General features: G+C 44.6%; 1 protein-coding gene across 9 annotated transcripts in view; it reads left to right on the forward strand.

Moving 5' to 3' along the window:
- Positions 1-22,111, forward strand: part of BEND7 (BEN domain containing 7) — a 98,883-nt gene that overhangs the window by 65,298 nt on the left and 11,474 nt on the right. For all 9 annotated transcript variants that reach the window (XM_051820858.2, XM_008268113.4, XM_008268114.4 and 6 more), the window contains exon 7: positions 18,367-18,486. In XM_051820858.2, the coding sequence (XP_051676818.2) occupies positions 18,367-18,486 (120 nt within the window). The remainder of the gene's footprint in view (positions 1-18,366; positions 18,487-22,111) is intronic.

Below are 22,111 nucleotides of genomic sequence, written 5' to 3' on the forward strand. Positions count from 1 at the left end.
AACACCTGAGCACCTGGGGTTTTACTCTTGGAAGCAGCAACTTATGTCTTAGGAAGAGGAGACTTAAGTTTTAGAACTGAGGGTAAACTTAGTGTCTAGGAATCAGAATCTATTTAGTAGCCAGAACGCAGAGTGGAGGTTAGTACCTACGTATGCTCCCCTTATATCATGCTGTACCTGCTGAGGCTGCAAATTGGTCTGCTGTCTAATTTTTGCTGTGATATACTCAGACCATGTAGTTTGACTTGGATTATCCAGTTGTGATAAAATCATTGAATCTCTGAGTGCTCTCTAGAAAATCTGGTTTCAATAAGGTGATTTTTAGAATCGCAGCTATGATTTTTAATTCAGCTTCATAGTGGTTAGTTGAGAAACTTTTATTACTACTGAACTATTGTGGACCAGTCTTGAATCTTTTTGCATTCAAAGGAAATAACATGTGCATGTCAACTGAAAAAACTGGCTGGCAGTTTTTCATTTACTCCATGCAGTGGGAACTGCTACGCTCTTTGGAAGTCAGTGCAGATGGTGTACGTAAGTAGCCACAGGGTTCAGCATTTGTCTGGGAGGGAACACTCTTGGTTGATGGTACTCCAGAAAGTTAGGTATGCTTCTTACAGGGTTAGAATACCTGACTACAGTTGCTGTCACCCTTTCCTAGGCTGTACAGAAATGATCCACAAAACCACTGTCTTACTCCAGGGACTCTAGAGACTTGTCAGGTTCACATTTATCATGTTACAGTACCTCTGTTTTCTGTTGTTACTGTTGTCATCTTCATTTTCTTAAGATTTAGTCCAGAAAAGGGAATAGCTGTTTTCTATGTAATGTCACATGGCTTTGCACTAATATGGTTGGAGGTGGAATTTGCATCAAATTTTAAAAATTTATTTCTTGATATCAGTTTGTGCTCAGAACCCCTTATTGGAACAAGGCTGACACATCAGCTTAGATTTGAATGCCCCTGCGATGTTGCTGATATCATTTCCATTCACAGGCGAGGACACCGAGGCCGTGAGAACTCAGGTAAAGAACTGAGACAGCTGTTGAGTGGAGGGTTCCAGAGTCAGCCTCGGGCCGCAGTGACCCCAGAGCCATTTTCTGTCAGACTTTTTTCCTTCTGAAAGGAATATTTAGGAAGAAAGAAAGTGTTCCACCTGTGAATTTCTCTCTTAAAATTTAGCATTTTCTGTTCTTTATAAATTCCACTAGAAAGGTGACCATCCTGATAACTTAAGAGACCGCTCAGTTGTTTATTCAAAACATAGCCCGAGTGAAATTCTAGTTCAAGTGCAGCAATACCTCAGTTTACTTACCATCTTCAAGGGCAGGTCTTTCCTTGAAGCTAATTCTCGAGAATCTATCCCATCGTGCTGGGGAGGAAAACAGAAATTTGATCACTTCCCTAGGGTAAAGAAACTTCAGAGACTCTTCCTGTACATGGAGCTGTGAGCAAAGAGCTTGGGAACAAACACTGTATAGCTTATCTTCCAAAGCTTTATGCAAATTAAATTCTCATTTAAATGTTTGGCAATTGGAACTAATTGATGAATGCTTTACTTCAAGAATACTTTTTGAAGATGAAAAATCATGTTAATTTATCCATTCGTCTTTTACATATCAGATGTGCATAAAACAGGATCTATTACATATTAACAGCTATGTACTTACATCAGGAACAGAGCTTGTCTCTCGGCTGTGTTCGTAACCATCACCTTATTGCTATTTGTACTATCCCACTTGTGTAGAGGCCCAGTGACAGATAGGGCACGCTGATTCTCAGCTGTTCTGTATGTATATCCCTGCATTTTCAGCTCCCTCTGTAGTGGTTCTCATGTTTTAGTGTGCAACAGAATTGTCTGGAATGTCGGTTCACGATTCAGATATATCTGGGTCTCAGTCTTGGATGTTGATTCAGATAAGTATAAGGTAGTCCCAGAAATCTGAGTCTGGAATGCGCAATCACAGGTGATTCTGATGTAGGTTGTTTTCAGAGCCCCCTGAAGAAGGAGGCTATCCTAGCTCCTGATTCTAACAGTCGTGGTGTAGGTCAACAGCATACGAAGCCCACTTGTGAAACTAATCATCTTCAACTCTGCCTTAAGAGGAGCCAGTTTTCTAGAGGCTTCTCTGCATCTCTCCTGGAACAAATGAGAAGCCAGCATCGTCTCAGCAGTCCTCTCGGGGGTTTTAATGTATTTATGTGTGGGGTGTTACACGAGGACCGTGGTTTTGGACATGCCTGCAGTGCCTCACCAGGACATGACTGACTAAATTTCTGCCTACTTCACCAAGGTGGAAGAAAGCTATTTCAGCACATCTCTTAACTTATGGACCCCTCAACAGATACTGTATAGTTTTCCATATGGCCTTATCATAGCAGTCTTGAAGAACATGTTGTCCCTGTTCTTGGCAAGCTCTTAACCAAAGTCTCCTTTGTTGCATATTTGAAACCTTGTTCAACCAGCAGTGTGATCCAGGTGACAGGATCTTTTACTCCTTTCCAGATCCTGGATGAGTCATGAGAACAGCAGAACCTTTGCATTATTTCCATTGACCTTATAACCATCAGCAGACATGAAATGTCTGCTATCAACCAATACAAGCATTTATTGCCCACCCACTCTGAGCCTGGCACATAAGTCATAGCCCCTGATCTAAGGAATGTGCAATTCACTGGAGGTACAGACATGTCAACAGTGATCTGTAACATAGACCCACACCCTAAGATAAAACAAAATAAATGTCAGATACCCATGACCCAACTTGGGGAAGAAGCATAGAGGATGTGAATGTCACTAGGGGGAGGCCTTACCTAATAGCAGACTGCTGAACTAGGCCTTGAATCATGAGATGTGTACCAAGTACAAGGAGAATGGAAAAGGCTACCTACAGAATATGTTTAGTGAAACATAAATTCAATAAAGCATTGGATGATAGGCTCTTGCCTTCAGACTCTTTAAAGCCTGGTAGATCTTGAATCCTCAGCACCTTGTTTATCTTAAAGTGTTCAAACTTTATGAATACAGTGCACTGAAATGAACCCAAATAGAGTTTACCCCTCAAAGATTTTCAACCAGAGCTGTGCATTTTAAAGTTCCTTCTTAAAAGTTCCTATGTGCCATCCCAGACCTAAGAAACTAGGATCTTCAAAGTTAGGGCCTTAGTGAGTTTAATGTCTATCCCTGCTTCATCACTGGTCCTCCATAAGCTCAAAAATGTCATCTTCCTCAAAGCTACAGGTCCACCTGTTTGCTATAAAAGGAGCAAAACAGAGAAATTGTTAGGAAAACAGTTGTGACGTTTATTGATCTTTCTCCTGCCTTCCACTTAATGGATAGGAACCAGTAGTGGATTAACTTGCAAGGATTCAGCTCTAACTCTCGGTTGCAAAACCAGCCTTTTAATATCACTGTTGTCAAAGTTGACAAAAACAGCCTCCTCTCAAAAGAGAGAAGTTCCTGTAGCATAAACAGGACCACCACAGCATGACTGTGTATTGGACACCGTTAGGGGCACCACTGTGGATTATGGTGACAGTTTCCAGCAGATGAAAGTAGAGAGTAGCTTGAGGAAGAACACCTCGCTGGTCTGCACAGTGGTTCCCTGTGGGCCAGCTGTGGCCCTGAAAATAGAAAGCATGTTTTCTGCATAGCCCACCTCCTTTTTATTTAACCCCCTGGATTGTTTGGCTGATCTAAGATGCTTATCAGCATCCTAAGGTAATGCCACATCCTCGTATTTTCTCTTCTTAATAGTGAAGCAGAAGGTGTAACAAGTCTGGAATCGGTCAAATTACATTCCTTGTCGCTTTTCTCCAGAAAAGCTGGTACCAGTAATCTGGCAAATGTTTCGGTTCAGTTCTGTAAATGGGTATTGACTGTCTCAAGCAAGATATGCATCAAAAATCCGAGAGGCTTAGGAGCTGGTATTTTCTAGAATTTCTGCATGAAGAGTGCACATGCAAATCATCGTGAAATGCGATAGAAACTCTCAAAGTTAGTAGACAAAGGAAATAAAAGGAAAAGTTTATTTTTGAAATCCTTGCATAGCTTTTTTCATAGTACACTTTTCCAGGAACTTTTTGAAGACCACTGCATGCAGGGATTTCCAAATTTTTTGCACTGCAATGAACTTCAGTTCCATTTTTCCCTGAACTTTTTGAAGTACCTGTGTATTTGTCAGCAATGTGTATTGATGGTAGACCCACAGACAAAAGGTGATGTAAGATTCTAATAAGAAAACCCCTTAAAAATCTATAGACTTCCATTAAATTGAAGTGGACATTGTCATTGATTTTGGCTGCTTATAAGACATCTTTGTGTAAAAGTAAGCATGACTGCCTGTATCTTCTTAAAAGCACTCCTAGAAGAGAAAGATGCTACCTTTTGGAAATGGCCAGGTCTGCCCACTTAGCACTCCCCACAGTCAAGTCTTCTGTTAGAGTGACTGAGTTTCCAGGTTGAGTTTTTTGTACCCTTCTCTGGGTTAGATTTTGACACCTCTCTGTAGTCAGCTCTTAGTATTTCTCGGAAATGTTTTTATATTCAGCATCCTTTCATCAACCCTGCCTCTTTGATCACAGAGTAAATCCAGTGTTTGTGAAGGATCTCCCCGCACGTCTTTACCACATGTACGGTTTTGAGTCAGCCTAGCCAGATAAACTAACTGGAGGCAAATCCCAATGCGAAATCGAAACAGAAACCAGGAGCAAATGAGCTAGCTACCTTAGAGTGGGGAACTAACCCACGCCAGGTACTGCAAATTGTCTCAGGACTGAGGCCCTGGGCCGGCCTCGTCAGAGGGGGCGTGCCTTACCCCAGGGCATTCACCGTGAAGGGGGCCCAGGCCTTCTAATGCTAGCACCCTCTTGTGACCAGATGATTTCTTAGCAGAGGCATCAACATTGTCCTACTATCCCAAAGCTCCAAATCCTCTTGAATACCTTTTCCGTGTGTGACTGATCCCACCTGATTTTCCAATCCTATAAGATTTTTTTTGTCCTTTCTCTTTCATTCATTGCTCTTCAGCTTCTCCAATACCATCCTAGTCCAACTGAGCATCACCTTGTTCTTGAAGTTGTTAAAAAAAAACCAGAACTTGAAATGTCCTCCTTGTCCCTCCTGTTTAGTTCATACCATAAATAACAGCCAAGGATCACTTGTACAGTGAAATTTCATGTCATAATTTTTTGAATTCTTTGCCCATTAAGTCAAGTTCAGACTTTTCCAGATTCTCTGTAATTTGATTTCTCTCTCCTTGCAGCCACATCGCCCAGTGGTTCCCGCCAGGTGGGCAGCCCAACTCTGATTCTCAGGTGTCACACACTCATTTTTGGAGTTCGGGTTCTGTTTCTCTCGAGGGTTACAATACTCCCCCCACACACCCCGCTTTTCTTTTTCTAGACAAATTCATTCTTCCTAGCCAGATCCAGTCTTGCCTCATCACCATGAGACTCTCCAGATGCCCTAACCACACTGACCCCTTTCTATAAGTTCTGTGGGACCACTACGTTTATATGCTTTTGTGCTAAATCTTAACCCTTCCCTTTATTACTGTTGGTTTATGTGGACGATGACTGTGTCACTGATTATTCTAACTGGGACACCTGTGAGAGGAAAAAATGGTGCTGTTGATAATTTCCTTGGGAAAACAGGTGTTTTAAACATGAGCTGTCCCAGGCAAATCAGGATTTGTGGTCATCTTGTTTCTATTTGTCTTCCCAACAAGACTGTATGCTCCTGTGGGAGATCATATTTTGTGCTTGATTTGTGTATTTCTTGGCATGAGAAACAGTGCCACTTAATAACTGTTGTTCAGTAAATACAGAAGGGGAAGAGGGAAGGAAGAAATCAGACGGTCAAATTTTATCACCCCTGAAAAAGACTGTTCCTTAAAAATCAAAACAAAACTCTGCCACATTGCAGGGAGGGAGGCCAGGAATACTAATTCCATGACAAGTTGGAAATTCAAGAAGGCAGAATATATGTGGAGATGAGAAGAAACAACAGCAGCAGACACACTGAATGACGTATACCAAATGATTTATACCATCAAAGGTGGTACAGATCTCGTCTATCAAATATATCAAGGTGATCCCAGTATAAAACCAAATTAGTGTTCAGAAAGGGCTTTGAGCGCATGGAATACCGTTAAATATCAGAGAACAAGCACTACAATGTGTAGTATATGTATATGTATATACAATATATATGTATATGTATATACAATGTATAGTTTGTCATACTTGATTCATACCAGAGAGTAATCATCTTCAAAAGGTAAAGTATAATTCAGTATGAGATTTGGGCTTAAATAAATCTGATAGTAGAATCCATAGTCAGGACAAATGTGCTGTTTCTTACTCTTATTATCGCAAGATTTTTTGATAAGTCAATATATTTATCCATCCATGTGGGTTTTTTTTTTTTTTTAGCATTCATCATTAAAGCAATGTGGTGCCTCCTAGAGAAAGTATCGAATTAGTCTGAGAATTTCATTGCCAGCCTCAATAGGTGACCCCAAATCTTCCTGAAACTGATCTCAATTAGAAAAGAGCTACCACCGTGTGAAAAAGCAGGAAACAAAACCCTGCCGTTGAGGCACCAGCCCTGTCCTGATGTCCCAACATTCTCACCTCGCTTCTGTGGTGCGACAGCCGCAGGGAGTGATGGCTGGCGGGTGTTAGTGTATTGATCTGACCCTGGGATCGAGAGCCCCACCTCACCACCACCACCGTTGCCTTCCCAGCCCATCGTCCTCTGTCCTTTGAACTGTGGGTGGGACTGCTGTCTGAACCTCCTGAGTACATCATAGCTTGTTCTGGTCCTGGAGTTCACCTACTGGCTCAGTAGTGAACTGGATTCCTCATGGAGTGACTGAAAGTTTATATTCTGAGTAAAACTAGCTTTAAAAACAGAGGAAAACACATGACTTCCCCCTCAGTAGCATTCTGGGGAGCAGAGGGGTGTGCAAAGGAGGGCATTGGCATGCACACACTTTCATGCCTAACTCTGAGCTGATGAGTCTCAGTCTTTACATTTTGTTTTGTTTGATCTATACAGTAAATGAATTTTGCCAGATATTTCCAGGATGCCTTCCAAGTAGAATTTCTACGAGTCCTAAGATTCTGAAACATTTTTTCTTTGTTTAGGGAAAAAGTGGGTCTCAGGGGAAGGATCAATAAACACACTGTTACATCAAAGTCTGTTATTACCCAGATCTTCATATTTGGCAGGTTTAATTTATTCTCTTGAAATATACCAAACACATTAAACAAAGCTGTGTTGTAGCACAGCTCACCAAAGAAAAGTGTAAATCATATTTTTCAACAGTCGTTATTATAAAAGAGCTCTGCACCAGTCTTTCTTAAATCACTATAAGTTAAAATTAACATTGCTTAATTTGAAAACCACTATAGGCACTTCATGTAGGACATTATGTTTGCTACAGTGTCTTGGCTTTCTATGCCTGAAATGCTCTCATGGGCTTTTTAGCCAGATCTGAATGCCCTAAGGGCTGATTCTGAGGCCAGAGTGTTGTTTAGGACGTTTGTCATTCTATGAGTGCTGTGTGGCCTGCTTCTCGTGTTGGATCATTCTTTCCTTTTTAATTCTATCAATTATTATTAGCAGACACTTTGTCTTATTTATGTTATCCCTTTGCCCAGTCCTCTTTTAAAGATAGCTTTTGTTGCTAATCCCAAGTGTGTGTGTGTGTGTGTGTGTGTGTGTGTGTGTGTGTAAGGAGTATAACTGAGATGCAGTCAGTATTGATACTTACAGGGCATTGACCTATGACAGAGACCCTGATTTGTTGGTAGATGATTGAAGAGTGACTATCGTCCCTGTTTTCAGTGATCCTCAGGGTAAAAAGTAGAAATCACGAAGTTCCTCTTCCTCTTGAATGTGGTGAAGACTTTCGTCGAGGTTCCTTTCCTCTGCCTTACCCCTGAGCTTTCAAACAGATGTTACTTCCTATCCCATCTCTCTCTCTCTTTTTTTTTTTTTTTTGAAGAACCAGAAGGTTCTGCCTTCCATTCCTATTTCTTCTTCCACTGCACCCCCACCCTCAGTGTATCCTGCAGATGGTGCATGTCTTCCCCATTCATGTTTTCTAGATACGTGCGTATCTGTAAATCATATCCCCTGTTGTTGTGTGCACTTAGGAGTATACACACAGCATCATACTGCTTTGCAACTTCGCTTGCTTTTGCCTTTTTTTGAAATTTATCTGTCTCAGTAGATTAGAAACTAGTTTCTTCCTTTCCACTGCTGATCGCTACTTGATAAAGCCCTTTTCTTTCTCCGTTCTTCAGAGACAGTGAGGTGGTTCTCTTTCCCTGTTCCCCCATGGCAGCAGTCATCTTCGTGGGTCCTGGGTCCTGGTGCTTGCCTCAGTTTCTCTGGGCCACACACTGGGTAGTGGAAAGGCTGGGTGGCAGCCAACAGCACCTGCAGCTTTGCTTGGCCGTGCCACATGGCGCTCTGATGTGGTTTGCACATGCAAACCCAATTTCCCGTGTGCCCTTATGCTCGCCAACATCTTGTGTAATCAGCCTTTAATTGTCGCCAGTGGGACCACTCCCAAGGGCACCTCAGTGGCTCTTCAGTGTTGCAACCCCTGGAAGTCCATGAGATTGAGGGTCGTACCGTACTCACCACTGTGTAGTGATTTTTCCTCTGAATTTCCATCCTCTTCCTGCTTTTCCATTAGGTCATTATTTTCTTATTAACTTACTGGAGTTCTATCTGTCAGTTAGCAGTTCTGTCTGTCAGTGGCAGATAACACCTCTTTTTTTCCCCATTGATGAAGACCTTGCAGATTATTTTTTTCATTTGACAGCTAGAGTTACAGTGAGAGGAGAGACAGAGAGAAAGGTCTTCCACCCACTGGTATGCTCTCAAAACAGCGGCAATGGCTGGAGTTGGGCCAATCTGAAGCCAGGAGCCAGGAGCTTCCTCCAGGTACAGGAGGTACAGGAGAGGAGCCCAAGCACTTGGGCCATCTTCCACTGCTTTCCCAGGCCATAGCAGAGAGCTGGATTGGAAGAGGAGCAGCCAGGACTAGAACCGGCACCCATGCAGATGTTTTAATCCTAGCAAGATTGAGACTTGACAGATTTCCTTTTTTAATGCAGTTTGCTTTTGTGAGCCCATTTAAAAAAAAAATCTCCCTACCCTGATGATCGAATGGTATTCTCTTACTTTTTTCTCAACAAAATTTAAGTTGTAGTCTACTTATTTATGTTCTGTTTACTCCAGCTGAAATTCAGTTTTGCCTAAAATGTGAGAGAGAGATGCAGTTTCATGATTTCCCTCTTTTTAACGTCATCCTTTCTTGTGCTGCTTTGTGAGCTTTTGTTTGGCAGCCTTCCTGCCCTGCTTGCACCCAGTCTCGTGTCCACTCCCAAGCCAGTGCCACACAGCTGTCCTGACATGGGCATGATGACAACTCTAAGGATCTTCTAGGCCCTGCCCTCCTTTCTGCTCCTCCCCGTTTGTCTCTCCATTCCAGTTCTTGCCTCGGTTTTCTTGTTCCCTCAAGTATGCATTCAGTAGTATTTTAGATGAGGGAGGGTCTATCTATTCTTTCAGTTTTGTTCTGAAAATCTCTTTATTCCACCATCACCCCCATTGAATGATGTTGGCACTTAGTTCAGTAATTTAAACTAGAATGAGGAGGAGTTTTTCAGTGCTGTGGAAGATACTCCGGTATCTTCTGGATCCAGCTGTCTTGCAGATGGCCTGTCTTTTGACTCTGGTTGCTTTCACCATCTCTTTGCCTTGGGCGTCCTCCAGTTTCTTTTTACACGTCTTGTAACCTGCTGAGGTGTGGTGCTTATTGGAACCCAGTATTCATGACTCAAAAATTCTGGAATTTTTCGCCTACTATCTTTAAATTTTGCCTTTCCTTCGTTCTTTCAGTTTTCTTCCTCAGAAACATCAACTGGTGTTTATTGGACCTTTCAATTCATTTTGCAAATCTCTTAATGTATTTTGTTTTCTATTTCTTCATCTCTCGATGTCACAATCTGTGTGATTCTTGAGATGTGTGTATCTTACTGTTCTGTTCAGTGATATTAATTTATTAGCCCGTCTTTTGAATTTTTAATTTTTGGTTAGTGTATTTTTTTAATTTCTCTTAAGCTCTGTCTGTTTTTGAAATGGGCTTTGATATTTTCTTGTTGAGTCCCTTCCTAGTCATTTCATACATGCTTATCCTGCCGTTGCATGGCCTGTAGTCAGTGGGGGTCTAATCCTGCTTTTCTTGGGCCTGCTGGCTGTTGGTTATGGTGAATTGCTTCCTCAAGTGTTTCATTATCTTTAACTATGTGGTAAGCCTGATTTTGTTTTGTTTCTCATTTTGTGTTTGTTTTCTTTTCTCTGGGAGTCTGCTGTGTCCCAGGTCACAGGAGCACCCCTTCAGAATCCTGCTTTTCCTTTTGTCTGGAGGTATCAGCAGCAATGTGTATGCTCTCATGCAGGTGATGCAGCGCCAAACTTGAGCACCTCTGCACATTCTACACCAAGCATCTGGAATCTTCTAAGGCAGCTCCCCCACCCACCCTGAAAAGTAGACAGAACTTGCTTGTGGCCTCCCCAGGCTGATGGGCAGATCATTACTCCCATTACAGCTTCCTGCAGAGGCTTCAGTCCCATCTTCCCAACACCTCATTTCCTGTTCTCTTATTGGTAAACCTGAGTTTCGTGTTTCTTGAGACTGCTAGGTGCACCCTCCCCCTGGCCAGGACAGCTGCAGAGTATGCCATTGGTCTGCACATGCTCTTCCTGGTGCCTGTAACCGTCTCCACCTTCTTTTCCCTGTCCTTAGCTTCCCTTTTTTCTTAGGTTTTGGCTTAGCCATCACTTATCTAATAGCTTTCGCCGCTGTCTGCCCCACTAAGACAGAGGTGCCCCTCCCCTGTGTGTCTTGCATTAACTTCTGCAGTAGCAGTTGTACTTTGTACTGCTCCAGACCTTCCGTTTGCCTTTATCTTCCACTTCACTGCAAGCTGGCTGAGGACAAGGGGCCTTGTTTTCACTAGCACCTAGCATAATCCTGGCACATTATGGATGCTGGATAAGTACTCCTGAGTGAAAGCATGTTATGTTTTTAATACAGGCACAGTGGGGTTCAGGTTCTAAGTATAAAGCACTCCTCAGCTTGTGTATAGAATGAGAAGACATCATCCACTGTGATTGCTCTTAATAAGAACCATCGAAAACAGATGAGAGAAGCTGTATGCTGAAATAATCACATCTCAAAAGATCCTTTGTGTGTCTCATGATGTGCTTCTGAGGTCTTTGGGTGCACAGGAACCAGCAATAGGAAAGCAGAGAGACTTGTCCATCCCCGCCCAGTGTGCTGAGGTTGGAAGACGTTAGAGTGGGTGATCATATGTAACCCAAGGTGCGTTGAGAATCAAGTCTACTCCAACCTTCAAGAAGGCTCTTGGGTTTCAAGAGGCAGGGTTTCATTCAAGTTCCTTTAGGGAAAAGATGCCTCCGAAGGCTGTGAGTGGAAGTGGTCAGGAATGGAGGCTGCCCCAAGGCTTGCCCAATGCTCTGTGTCCCTGTCCCATGACTACCTTCTCTGTCCCTCTGGAACTCTGCCTCTCTGTCTATGCCTCCTCTCCTTACCAGCTGGCTTCCTCCACTTCTCTTCCTGTTTCTTCACAGTTGGGGTTGGCATGCCGTGTGTCATGGCTACTCCCATCGTGGCACCAGCTTTGCTCTCATTGCCTGCTATTCTAAGGGGAAGGATGGGGGAGGGCCCACACCTTCCTTTTGTGCAGACTGTGGCATAGAGAACAATGGTACAGCATAATCCTGCCCACTTTGGCAGTAGGATGGGCAGTTTCCCACAGACATCCTGAAATTTGGCCAGTTCCCACTCCACAGCCTTGGGTCTAATTCTGTGTCCACCAGTCAACCTCTGTTTGTTTAGTTTTCCTTTTGTAGCACCCTGATCCCAAGAAGTGAAAGTATTGGGTTGTGACATCAAATACTGAAGATAGAGGAAGAATCCCCACCACCACCATTACACATTGATTCTCATTTAGTTGATTTATCAACCTCTCATCCAAGTATAGGTGTTGTGTGTAGATTAAGACTTAGACCTTCCCCCCACTCACCAAGTGAGCTGCTAAAGGTCAGCTGTCCTTAGGCCAGGAACAGTTGCACCAAGGTTTGGAGAACCTTACGGCTGTGCCTGAACAACCAGCCCTCAGTCCAGCTCCTTCCTTGATTGCCAGAGGACCTTGATTGCCACAGTGACTGTTTCCAGATGGTTATTAGAGCAGATATGGAGCCTACAGTTTATGCATTTCCGTTTTCTCCACCAAACTGAGGAATGATGCATCAAATAACATCAAAGAAATTACATAACCAACTATAGTAAAGCCACAGAAAATGTGGGCTGGCGTCATCAAAGCTCAGAGGTCAAGATGAAGGTCAAGGTGAAGTGTTCTGAAGCACAGCAATGTGTTGTTGGAACTAGAAGAGGAGTTCAGAGGTTCCCAACACAAAGAAATGTAAATGTTTAAGGAGCTGGAAATGCTAACCACCCTGACTTGATCATGACACATTATAAATATGTACCCAGTTACCACACTGTACCCCACAGATACGTGCAATTATGTGCCAGTTAAAAAAGATCAAAATGAAAATGCCCATGCATGCATCCTACCAATAGACCAGTTTGCATTTGCAGCTTCCCACTGTGCGCTCCCAGCTTCCCTTGGCGCTGGGCTGGGGCTCAGCCCTACCTCTGCTTTCTCTCTGCCTAGTCCTCCTCCATGCTTCTGTTGGGGTGGTTGAGAGTAACCCTGCACTGTCAACTACAGCACGGAAGCCATTACTTCCTATTACTTTGCTTGTAGTCAGAATGCAACCACTGTTCTTTTATAATGCCTGTGTACTCTTCCACAACTTTTTTTTTTTTTTTTTTTTTTTTTTTTTTTTTTTTTTGGACAGGCAGAGTTAGACAGTGAGAGAGACAGAGAGAAAGGTCTTCCTTCCATTGGTTCACCCCCCAAATGGCCGCTACACGGCGCATTGCAGCCGGTGCGCTGCGCTGATCCGAAGCCAGGAGACAGGTGCTTCTCCTGGTCTCCCATGCGGGTGCAGGGCCCAAGCGCTTGGACCATCCTCCAATGCCCTCCCGGGCCACAGCAGAGAGCTGGACTGGAAGAGGAGCAACTGGGACAGAATCTGGCGCCCCAACTAGGACTAGAACCCAGGGTGCTGGTGCCGCAGGCGAAGGATTAGCCTAGTGAGCCGCGGCGCCGGCCTCTTCCACAACTTTAAAAAGTAAATAATTTATGTGGAAAATAATTCTCGATAGCTTGGGCCAATTCTTTAACCTGTCCATACTTTGATTTTTGTCGTCTGTAATATAGGATCACAGTACCTACTCTGTGAGTGATTACAAAGATTACGTTAGACACGTATGAGCTGCATGGCCCATGTCTGAATAATAGCTTTGAGAGAGTAAAAGGGGAGCGAAGAGAATGTGTGAAGGGTGCTGGTTGTGTTCTTCTTACTCAGGGGTGAGGCAGAAGCTGCTCTCCAGGGACCTGTGTCCTTTTACATGTCCCTGGCCACAACCAGTCCCCAGTTAGGTGGTTCTGTTTGTCACCTGAGACCCTACTGAAGAGCTCTTGTCCCTCCTAGCCACCCATAGACTCCAGGAGTTGGGTAAATCTCGTAAGGACCCAACCTTCATTTCTGCTTGATGTAAACTTTTTTTTTTTAAGAACAGATTTATTTATTTATTTGAAAGGCAGCATTAGAGAGAGACAGAGAGAAAGCTTCCATCACTGGTTCACTCCCCAAATGCCTGCAACAGCCAGGGTTGGGCCAGGCCAAAGCCAGGAGCCAGAAGCTGCATCCAGGTCTCAGACATGGTTGCAAGCGGCCAAGTGCTTGGGCCATTTTCTGCTGCTTTCTCGGGTGCATTAGCAGGGAGCTGGAGCAGCTGGGACTAGAACTGGTGCCTGTGTGGGATGCCAGCACCACAGGCTGCGGTTTAACCCGTTCAGCCCTAACACCAAGCCCCATGTTTGATATAAAGTTTATCGATTTGTCCGTAAGTCCTTACAGCAGAGTCACCGAACCCAGAGGTGGGCTCTTGCTGCGGGCCAGTTTGCAGAGGATTTCATTCAGGAAATGAAGGTGCTTACAGTGTCTGTGCAACACAGTGACTTCCTTTAAAAGTTCATTCCATATTCTGCTTTTCCCAGCCCAGAGAGTCAGAAAAATCCAGATGGAAATTCCCCTAGGAATCACTGCGTGAATGGATTGCCGTCTGGGGAACATGGCCAATCCACTCTGCTCTCAGGGTGGCGCAGTCAGCATGTCCGACATGCCGCCCAGCACGCTGCTCGCTCATTGATGATGATATTAAAAGCCGCATTCCTAGGGAAGGATGTGTGTGCTCAGCCACCACCGGCTTATTCATTATTTATATACAATTAAAGGGCACGGTTCAAATGAATGCAGGCATCTGGGGAAAGTCATTATTCATGTACGGATCAAATCGAGCATTTGTCATTTCCCTGGGGACTTAGCACACTTCTCCGTGCCTTGGGATCTGAAATTATATTAAGCAGAGTAGATGTTTTAACTCTTATTTAGCTTAGTTGTTAGCTAAATGGAGTAAACTTACTCAGATTATTTGGACTCGCTTAAAATTAGCCCTCACTTCTCCTTAAAATATTAGAATAGGAAAGGGGGGAAATGTCTTTTTAGGACGTATTGTATTCTAAGAATGTATGCAAATTATTCTATGATTCTTAATGACCCACTATTAACATAGTAGGAAGCCCAATGCATTAATGCAATACCTCTTTTCACATCATTACTCCTAATGGAACTGTTACTAGGATAATAGCTTGACCTTTAGCTAGAAATTCAGATAGCAAAAATATATTCTGCTTACTCCGTACCCTCTATTCACAGAGCTGTTGACTGTTTTCACATCAATGCATTGACAATCTTTTGGCCTTGTTCTAAGGCCTCATCTGCCGTTGTAATGGTGAGAACAGGATTTCATCTTCAGTAGGTAAAGTCTAGTTAAGTCTCCTTTGAGTTTCTATATAACCCGTGAGCTAGAATGTCACCATCGTGCCTGGTGGAAATATTCACCTGTGTGGGCATTTTTCAAAAAGTTTCTAGATACGGCCTCAAGAGGCCGCGGAGGCAGAGCCAGGAGACAGCTATTTCTCTCGCTGCTCTCCATGGAAACCCGATCAAGTTTTAACTCGCAGGAGAAAACATTAACCAGAAACTGTTGTCTTTTTAGGGAGTGATGGAATACCTGTGCTCAGGGTTAGATGAGAAAGGTCTGATCTGAAACCCCGTAGGGAGTGGAGAAGACAGTCCGCACCTTCCCGCTGGCCCTCCCAGACCTGCCTGTTGACCCACATGGGAGTCGTTTTGATGTTGGCTCAATCCCAGTCTACTTTGTCCATCTGGGACCACTACTTTTCTAATGTGTCATCATGTCAACTCACACACCTCACAGTCTGAGAGGGGTTGCTATGGAAATTAATTATATAAATACTGTTACACGTGGGAAGAGGTTTACCTGCTAAGACAGTGCATCCAGTCATTTTTGGGGGTACAGGTTTTCGTACAAGGCAACAGGATGCTATGCACAAATATTTTTTTCCTATTTATTAAAACAGAACTTCAGGAACCTTTTGGCAATTCTCTAATTAGCAACTGTTATTGTGGGCACTTGAATGTACTTAAACCTTGTATCTTTAAATATAGCCAATTAAGATTTCCTACTAACTCAGATAAGGCCATCCTCCCCCAGTTAGTCTAAATTTGTGAACCGTTCTCTTGGCTTCCAGTAGGAAGAAAACTGTAAGATATGTCTGTGTATTCATCAGATATTTTTGTTCTGTTTCGGTTCCGTGCAAGGCACTATTATAGGTGCCTTGACGGAGACAGAAGTGAGGACCCTGCAGTTCCTTAGAGCCTAGGGATGTACGAGCAGGCTGCCTAGCAGGGATCTCGTCTCCCCGTGTCTGTCCCAGGTGCATGCTGCGTGTCCTGCTGTGCCCCACCTGTCACACAGCAGGCCGCCGGGTTGATATTTCAGCAGCCCCACACACGGCTGCTCCGCTGCTGCTGTTTGATACTGCAGGGTCTCACCGGGGGCACTTCTTGCTGTCTCCTGCCCTGCTCTGTGAGCCCTGCTTCCCAGCCATTGACACTGACATTGCCTGATCACTGGAGCTATCTCCAAGTCCACGAGCCACCTCCTGGCTCCACTGCCCAGATCTGTGGGAGTCAAAAGGAAGAGGGTGGGGTCAGGCGCCGTGGCGCACTAGGTTAATCCTCCGCCTGTGGCACCGGCATCCCATATGGGCACCGGTTCTAGTCCCGTTGCTCCTCTTCCAGTCCAGCTCTCTGCTGTGGCCTGGGAAAGCAGTAGAAGATGACGCAAGTGCTTGGGCCCCTGCACCCGCATGGGAGACCTGGAAGACGCTCCTGGCTCCTGGCTTCGGATTGGCGCAGCTCCGGCCATAGCAGCCATTTGGGGATTGAACCAACAGAAGGAAGACCTTTCTCTGTCTCTCCCTCTCACTGTAACTCTGCCTGTCAAATAAATAAATAAAATCTTAAAAAAAAAAAAAAAAGGAAAAGAGTGGAGAGGTGAAGTAATTCATTCCAGGGGATATCTTCACCATTCATCTTCAAGTGCTTTCTATCCCTATTCTCCCACCAAACAAAATGCTGACCCTAGACCAGCCCTGCCATGCCAGTGTCCTAAGTCGGAGCTGCAGGGGACCGAGGGGAGGAACCCACCTGTGCAGAGCTTTGTAACCACAGACCTGTCTCTGCTGCTTGGAAGCCTTCTGCTGCCCTGCCCATTCTTCTCAGAGACAATTCTAAACATTCCCACGCTCTCAGCCTCCCCGAGCCCCTCACCGCTGAGCTCCCAGAGGACACAGGCGTGACCGCACCAGTCTAGAGCCACTGTGAACTCCCCTCCAGCCTCCCTGGCCCTTTCCCTCCTCAGTTCAAGGGCAGCCCTGATAGTCAGTTCTTGCCAACAGTGACTTTCAGTGTTCTGTGTCCCCAGTTTTGTTTACATCAAATGGTATTTTTTAAATATTGTTTTGGTTACTTAGTAGATATAAAGCATATTGCACAGTTCTTTGATTTGCTCATTAATTGAACATTTTACCTGGTGTCTTCTGGTGTATACACTTAGTTCATTTATCCAGTAATTTTTGAGGTTACTCTTTGATTTAAAAGAGCTCTTATATATTGACCATTTTTCAGTGCTATTTAGTGCGACTAGCTTTTCTCATTCTAATGAAATGTTTATTTTTCATTCAGTAGAAAATTTCTCTTTTTCTGTAGTTGACTCTGTCAATATTTTCCTTTGTCATTTCTTTTTAAAAGCAGCCTTTGGAAACATTAGACTTTCCCATATTTTAAATACTGCGAAGGCAGCGTGATGTGATGAGACAGTGACCTTGCAGAAAGCAAGCTGAAGAGGCGAGCTGGAAGGTGCCCGGGGATGGAGCGTGAGGCAGGAATGTCCGCTCCATGCCTTGTGTGCCGTCGCCCACTGCACAGCTTTCCCAGCAGAGTTCTCCTGGCTCCCCCTTGTCCTGTCGCAGGGTTCCGCAGAGACACTTTTGTGCGTGTAGTGCAGCTCGTTCCGCAGAGCTAGTACAGGTTGCAAGGGATTGGTTGACTTGCGTTGGAGTTGTAACTTGCATTATGATATTACATTATTATTTATTTTAAGAACTGATTGAGCTAGTAGGAGCCACACCATGAGAACATGCAGCATCTCGTGTAGTTCTGCACTCCGTGTTGAGAGGACAACAAAAAAAGTGATGTCTTTTAATGTATTTGCTGAACTCTGTCATGAGGCCAGGAGACGGCAGGAAGCATTTTTTTTTTCTCTGTTTGTACAACACATGGATGTAGACCAAGGAGAAAGAGCAGTGTTTATATGAACTGCTTACTGTCTCTAATTTCTAGCCAGTTTTGTTTTAAAACACAATATAAGGGTCTTCAAAAAGTTCATGGAAACTATGTACTATGAAACACCTACATGTAGATTTCGATTTTTTCACCAAAATAAGCTTTTCTTTGAAATCCATTGTTCCATAAACTCTTGGCGGACCCCTCGCACAGTGTGTGTAGCCAGGAGCCAGCCAGTCTCCATCTTTGCCAAAGGACTGAGATGGATGTTGCTGAAGCTGCGCACTGCGGGACTGACGTCATTCAGAAAAAGACTTGTCTTCCCCCTTCTTGAAATGTGTTCCTGTTTCAGATTCGCCTATTTTATTTGTTAAAATGCTTAACTAGATTCCATGTTTTCTTTCAGTCTTCACAGAAAAGTACTGTACTGCTAACCATGTGGATAAACTTCCTGGCCCAAGAGACTGGGTACAGATTCTGCAGGATCAAATTAAACTGGCCAGAAGAAGATTAAAAAGAGGCTCAGGTACGGACAAGCTGCAGGGAAATCACTGCGCAAGCACTCTGCTGAGTTGTTAGACTTTGTCAAGCGTAGTCCTTGGCTCCAGGTGGTCTCAGCGTCCTCTTTCCTTATAGGAGAAGCTCCACAAGGGCACCTGTGCAAAAACATTCTGAAAAATCCATTTAGAGTTTTTCATAATACACACTTTCCATACCTGTTGGGAAGCTCCTTTGCACCTTTCTATATAATATGCTGTGGTTTGCTATCTTAAAGTCTTATTCAGATGGATTTTGAAACTCACCTTAAGATTGGTCAAAATGATCTTAGTCCATTTGCTCTAAATTGTATAAACAAGAAAGTCTGCTAATCTCATTTGTGTTCTCATGTGTCTTACGGATGAAAATGAGTCTTCTGTGGTTTGCTTCTATCTGCCTATTGATTTTTGTTTGTTTGGATCTGCATGATTTTATGAAGGTACCAGTGTGTTAAGATAAAAAAAAATAACAATGATCATCCTACCAGGAACACCATATCAAATAGAAAGGAGCTTTAGATCAAATAAGTGTGTGTGTGTGTAGGTTGTGGAGATGGAAACAGTGTGTCTGAGACACACTGACATTGCCATGTTCAATGCAGCATTATCCACAATAGCCAAGGCATGGAAACAACACAGGTGTTCACCTACAGATGAGTGGTAGAGAAAATGCGGCACGTATACACAATGGCATAGTGTTCAACCTTTCAAGAGAAGGAAATCTGTCATGTACCACAACCTGGATGAATCTGAAGGGCATTATGCCAAGGGAAATAAGCCAGGCACAGAAAGACAATTACTGCACAATCTCATTTATAATATAAGGGATCTATAAAATAGACTCTGAAACAGAGGGTAGATGTGGTAGATGTGTGGCATAGCGGGCCACTACCACCTAGACGCTGGCATTCCAAATCAGAGTTCCTGGGCTCATGTCGTGTCTCTGCCTTCCAGGCCAGCTTCCGTATGTGTGCCTGGGAGGCAGCAGGTGATGGCTCCAGTACTTAGGTCCCTGCCGCCCAAATGAGACCCAGATTGGGGTCCAGGCCCTTGGCTTTGGAAAAGCTGAAGTTCAGGCTGCCCCAGCCCTGGCTGTTACGGGCAGTTGAGGAGTGAACCAGTAGATAGGAGTCTCTCTGTCTCTCTCTGCCTCTGTCCATTCCTGTCTCTTCCTTATAAATAATAAGTAAATTTAAACTTTTAAATTAGAGCAATGAGGAGTATGTGAAAATATGTTAATCAATCTGCTTTAGCCATTCTAAAGTATATGCATATTTCAGAACATTGTGTTACACAGCATACATATATGCAACGGTTATGTGTTAATTAAGTAAATAAATGGAAACAAATTCAGGTCAGACATCAAACACCTGACCTGAGCCTCTGGCTGGCGTGTGAGATGGCTTGGGGACGCACGGCAGGTGATGGTATACATTTGCCTAGTGTGGAGGTGTGAGAACAGTGCTACACTGAGTGTGACTGTCCCTGTGACAGCACACCATACACTGGGCCACTCAGTAGGAGCAGAAATGTATCTGGAGGCTGGGAAGTGCAAGAGTGAGAGGCCACGTTGGGTGAGGGCCTTCTTGCTACACCATCCTATGGTAGAAGGGCAGAGAGCATGAGACGGGGGGGACTGTTCTTGCCCTTTTATAACAGCCCCACTCCTGCAATAACACATTAATTCATTCATGAGGGCCCTGCCCTTGTTAGACCCCACTTGCCAACAACTACAGCACTGGGAAGTCAGTTTCCAACAGATGCCTTTTGGAGCCCTCATTCAAACCACAGCAGTCTCTAACAGATCTTTTTTTTTTTTTTTTTTAAAGATTACATATTTGAAAGATAGAATTACAGAGAGAGATCTTCCATCCACTGGTTCATTCTCCCAATGGCTGTAACAGCCTTGGCTGGGCCAGGCTCATGCCAGGAACCTAGAACTCTTCTATCCAGTTCTCCCACATGGCTGGCAGGGGCCCAAGCACTCCATTTTCCCAGGCACATCAGCAGGGAGCTGGATGGGAAGTGGAGTAGCCAGGACTGAAATCAGCACCAATATAGGATGCTGGCATCGCAGGAAGCAGCTTAAACTGATACACCACAATGCTGGCCCCTAACAGATCCTTTTCATGTGAAACTGTGACACCTCCCCAGTCTAGCTGTGCCCTCCTCTCCAGTCTTCTCTCCTACCCTAGGCCCCAGACTCCGCCAGCCACTCCAGGCCTCTCTGTTCCTGAACTAGGCTGGTCTCCCACGTGCTGAGGCATTATCTCTGTCTGGAAACGCCACCTCTACCTTTCATAAGCATCTGAAAGGTTCTGTTTTCCTAGAGCTTTCCCAGGTGGCCTGCACGCTTTAAACCTTCTGTTTCCTCCAGAGACTGCCTCTGAGTCGTGCCCGTGTCCCAAGTGACTGGCACTTTCAAGAAATATGTGTAGAGGGAGGGTGTTTGGCCCATTACCTTGCAGTCCCCACATCCTGTATTGAGTGCCTGGTCCAGTCCCAGCCCCACTCCGCATTCCAGCTTGCTGCTGATGTACACCCTGGGAGGCAGCAGTAAGGGATCAAGGAGTTAAATCTCCACCACCCATGTGGGAGCAGATGGCGTTCCCACCTCCTAGCCTCAGCCCGGCAGGCCCCAGGCATTGCAGGCATTTGGGGCGTGGACCAGTGGGTAAGAGCTCCCTTTGTATCTTTGTCTGTCTCTCAAATAAATTAATTAAATGTTAAGAAAAGAAACATTTGTTGAATGAGCCAGTGAATCAATTAGTAATTATAGAAAGGAAGAGACTGTTGTCCATGACAACAAGGCTGTATTGTTAGCCTGGTCAAGGTCATGTGTAGCCCTCAAGAGTATTTGATCACGTAATCCCACGTGAACCCGCGGGGTGGCTAGGGCTCCTGAGGGTGCCTTGTGATCACTCCAGTGTCCCCCCACTGCCTCCTCCTTGCAGGCTTCTCGCATTTCCTTCTCTGCCCCATCTCCTGGTTGTGTTACACCCTTCCCCACCCCTTCTCTTCTCCAGTCTTCTCCCACCCCTGAGATTCAGAGCTTCCTGAGCTGGGGGACCTCACTCGGGATGGATTAACAGACATTCTGCCGGCATAGCCCTCACACCTCCCGATTCAGCCTCAAGTTACATCACCAAGCCCCAGGCCCCTTCCTATAAGGGGTTGAGTTGGGAGTGGATGACAGATGTCATTTTTATAGTTGTATGACAGGTGTCACCAAAGACATTTGCCCAGTAAGTTCACCCAACAGGGAATCCCTGCCTGGTCTGTGCTGAGTATATTAGAACCTGTTTACCTACTGATTTCTCCAGTGCAGACCCTCTGCCCGGACCATGACAGCACTAAATATAATAGATTTGAGAGATCTAAAGTTCGTCATAATGGAGAGACCTCAGCTTACTATCAGCACACCCAAAGGAAAGGCAAAGGGCCACCGTACCCAAGAAGCAGCCGCCCAGCTACCTGTCATTCTCCCACGTTCTCATCCTAGCTGTGCCACCAACGTGGACCTGGCCCAAAACAGGCCAGCAGATTTCTGAGCACACACCTGGTCCCATCCTGCCTCACAGGCTGCGAGGGTTGCAGGAAAACATGAGACATCCT

This window comes from Oryctolagus cuniculus, chromosome 13 (assembly GCF_964237555.1).
Source record: "Oryctolagus cuniculus chromosome 13, mOryCun1.1, whole genome shotgun sequence".
NCBI lineage: Eukaryota > Metazoa > Chordata > Mammalia > Lagomorpha > Leporidae > Oryctolagus > Oryctolagus cuniculus.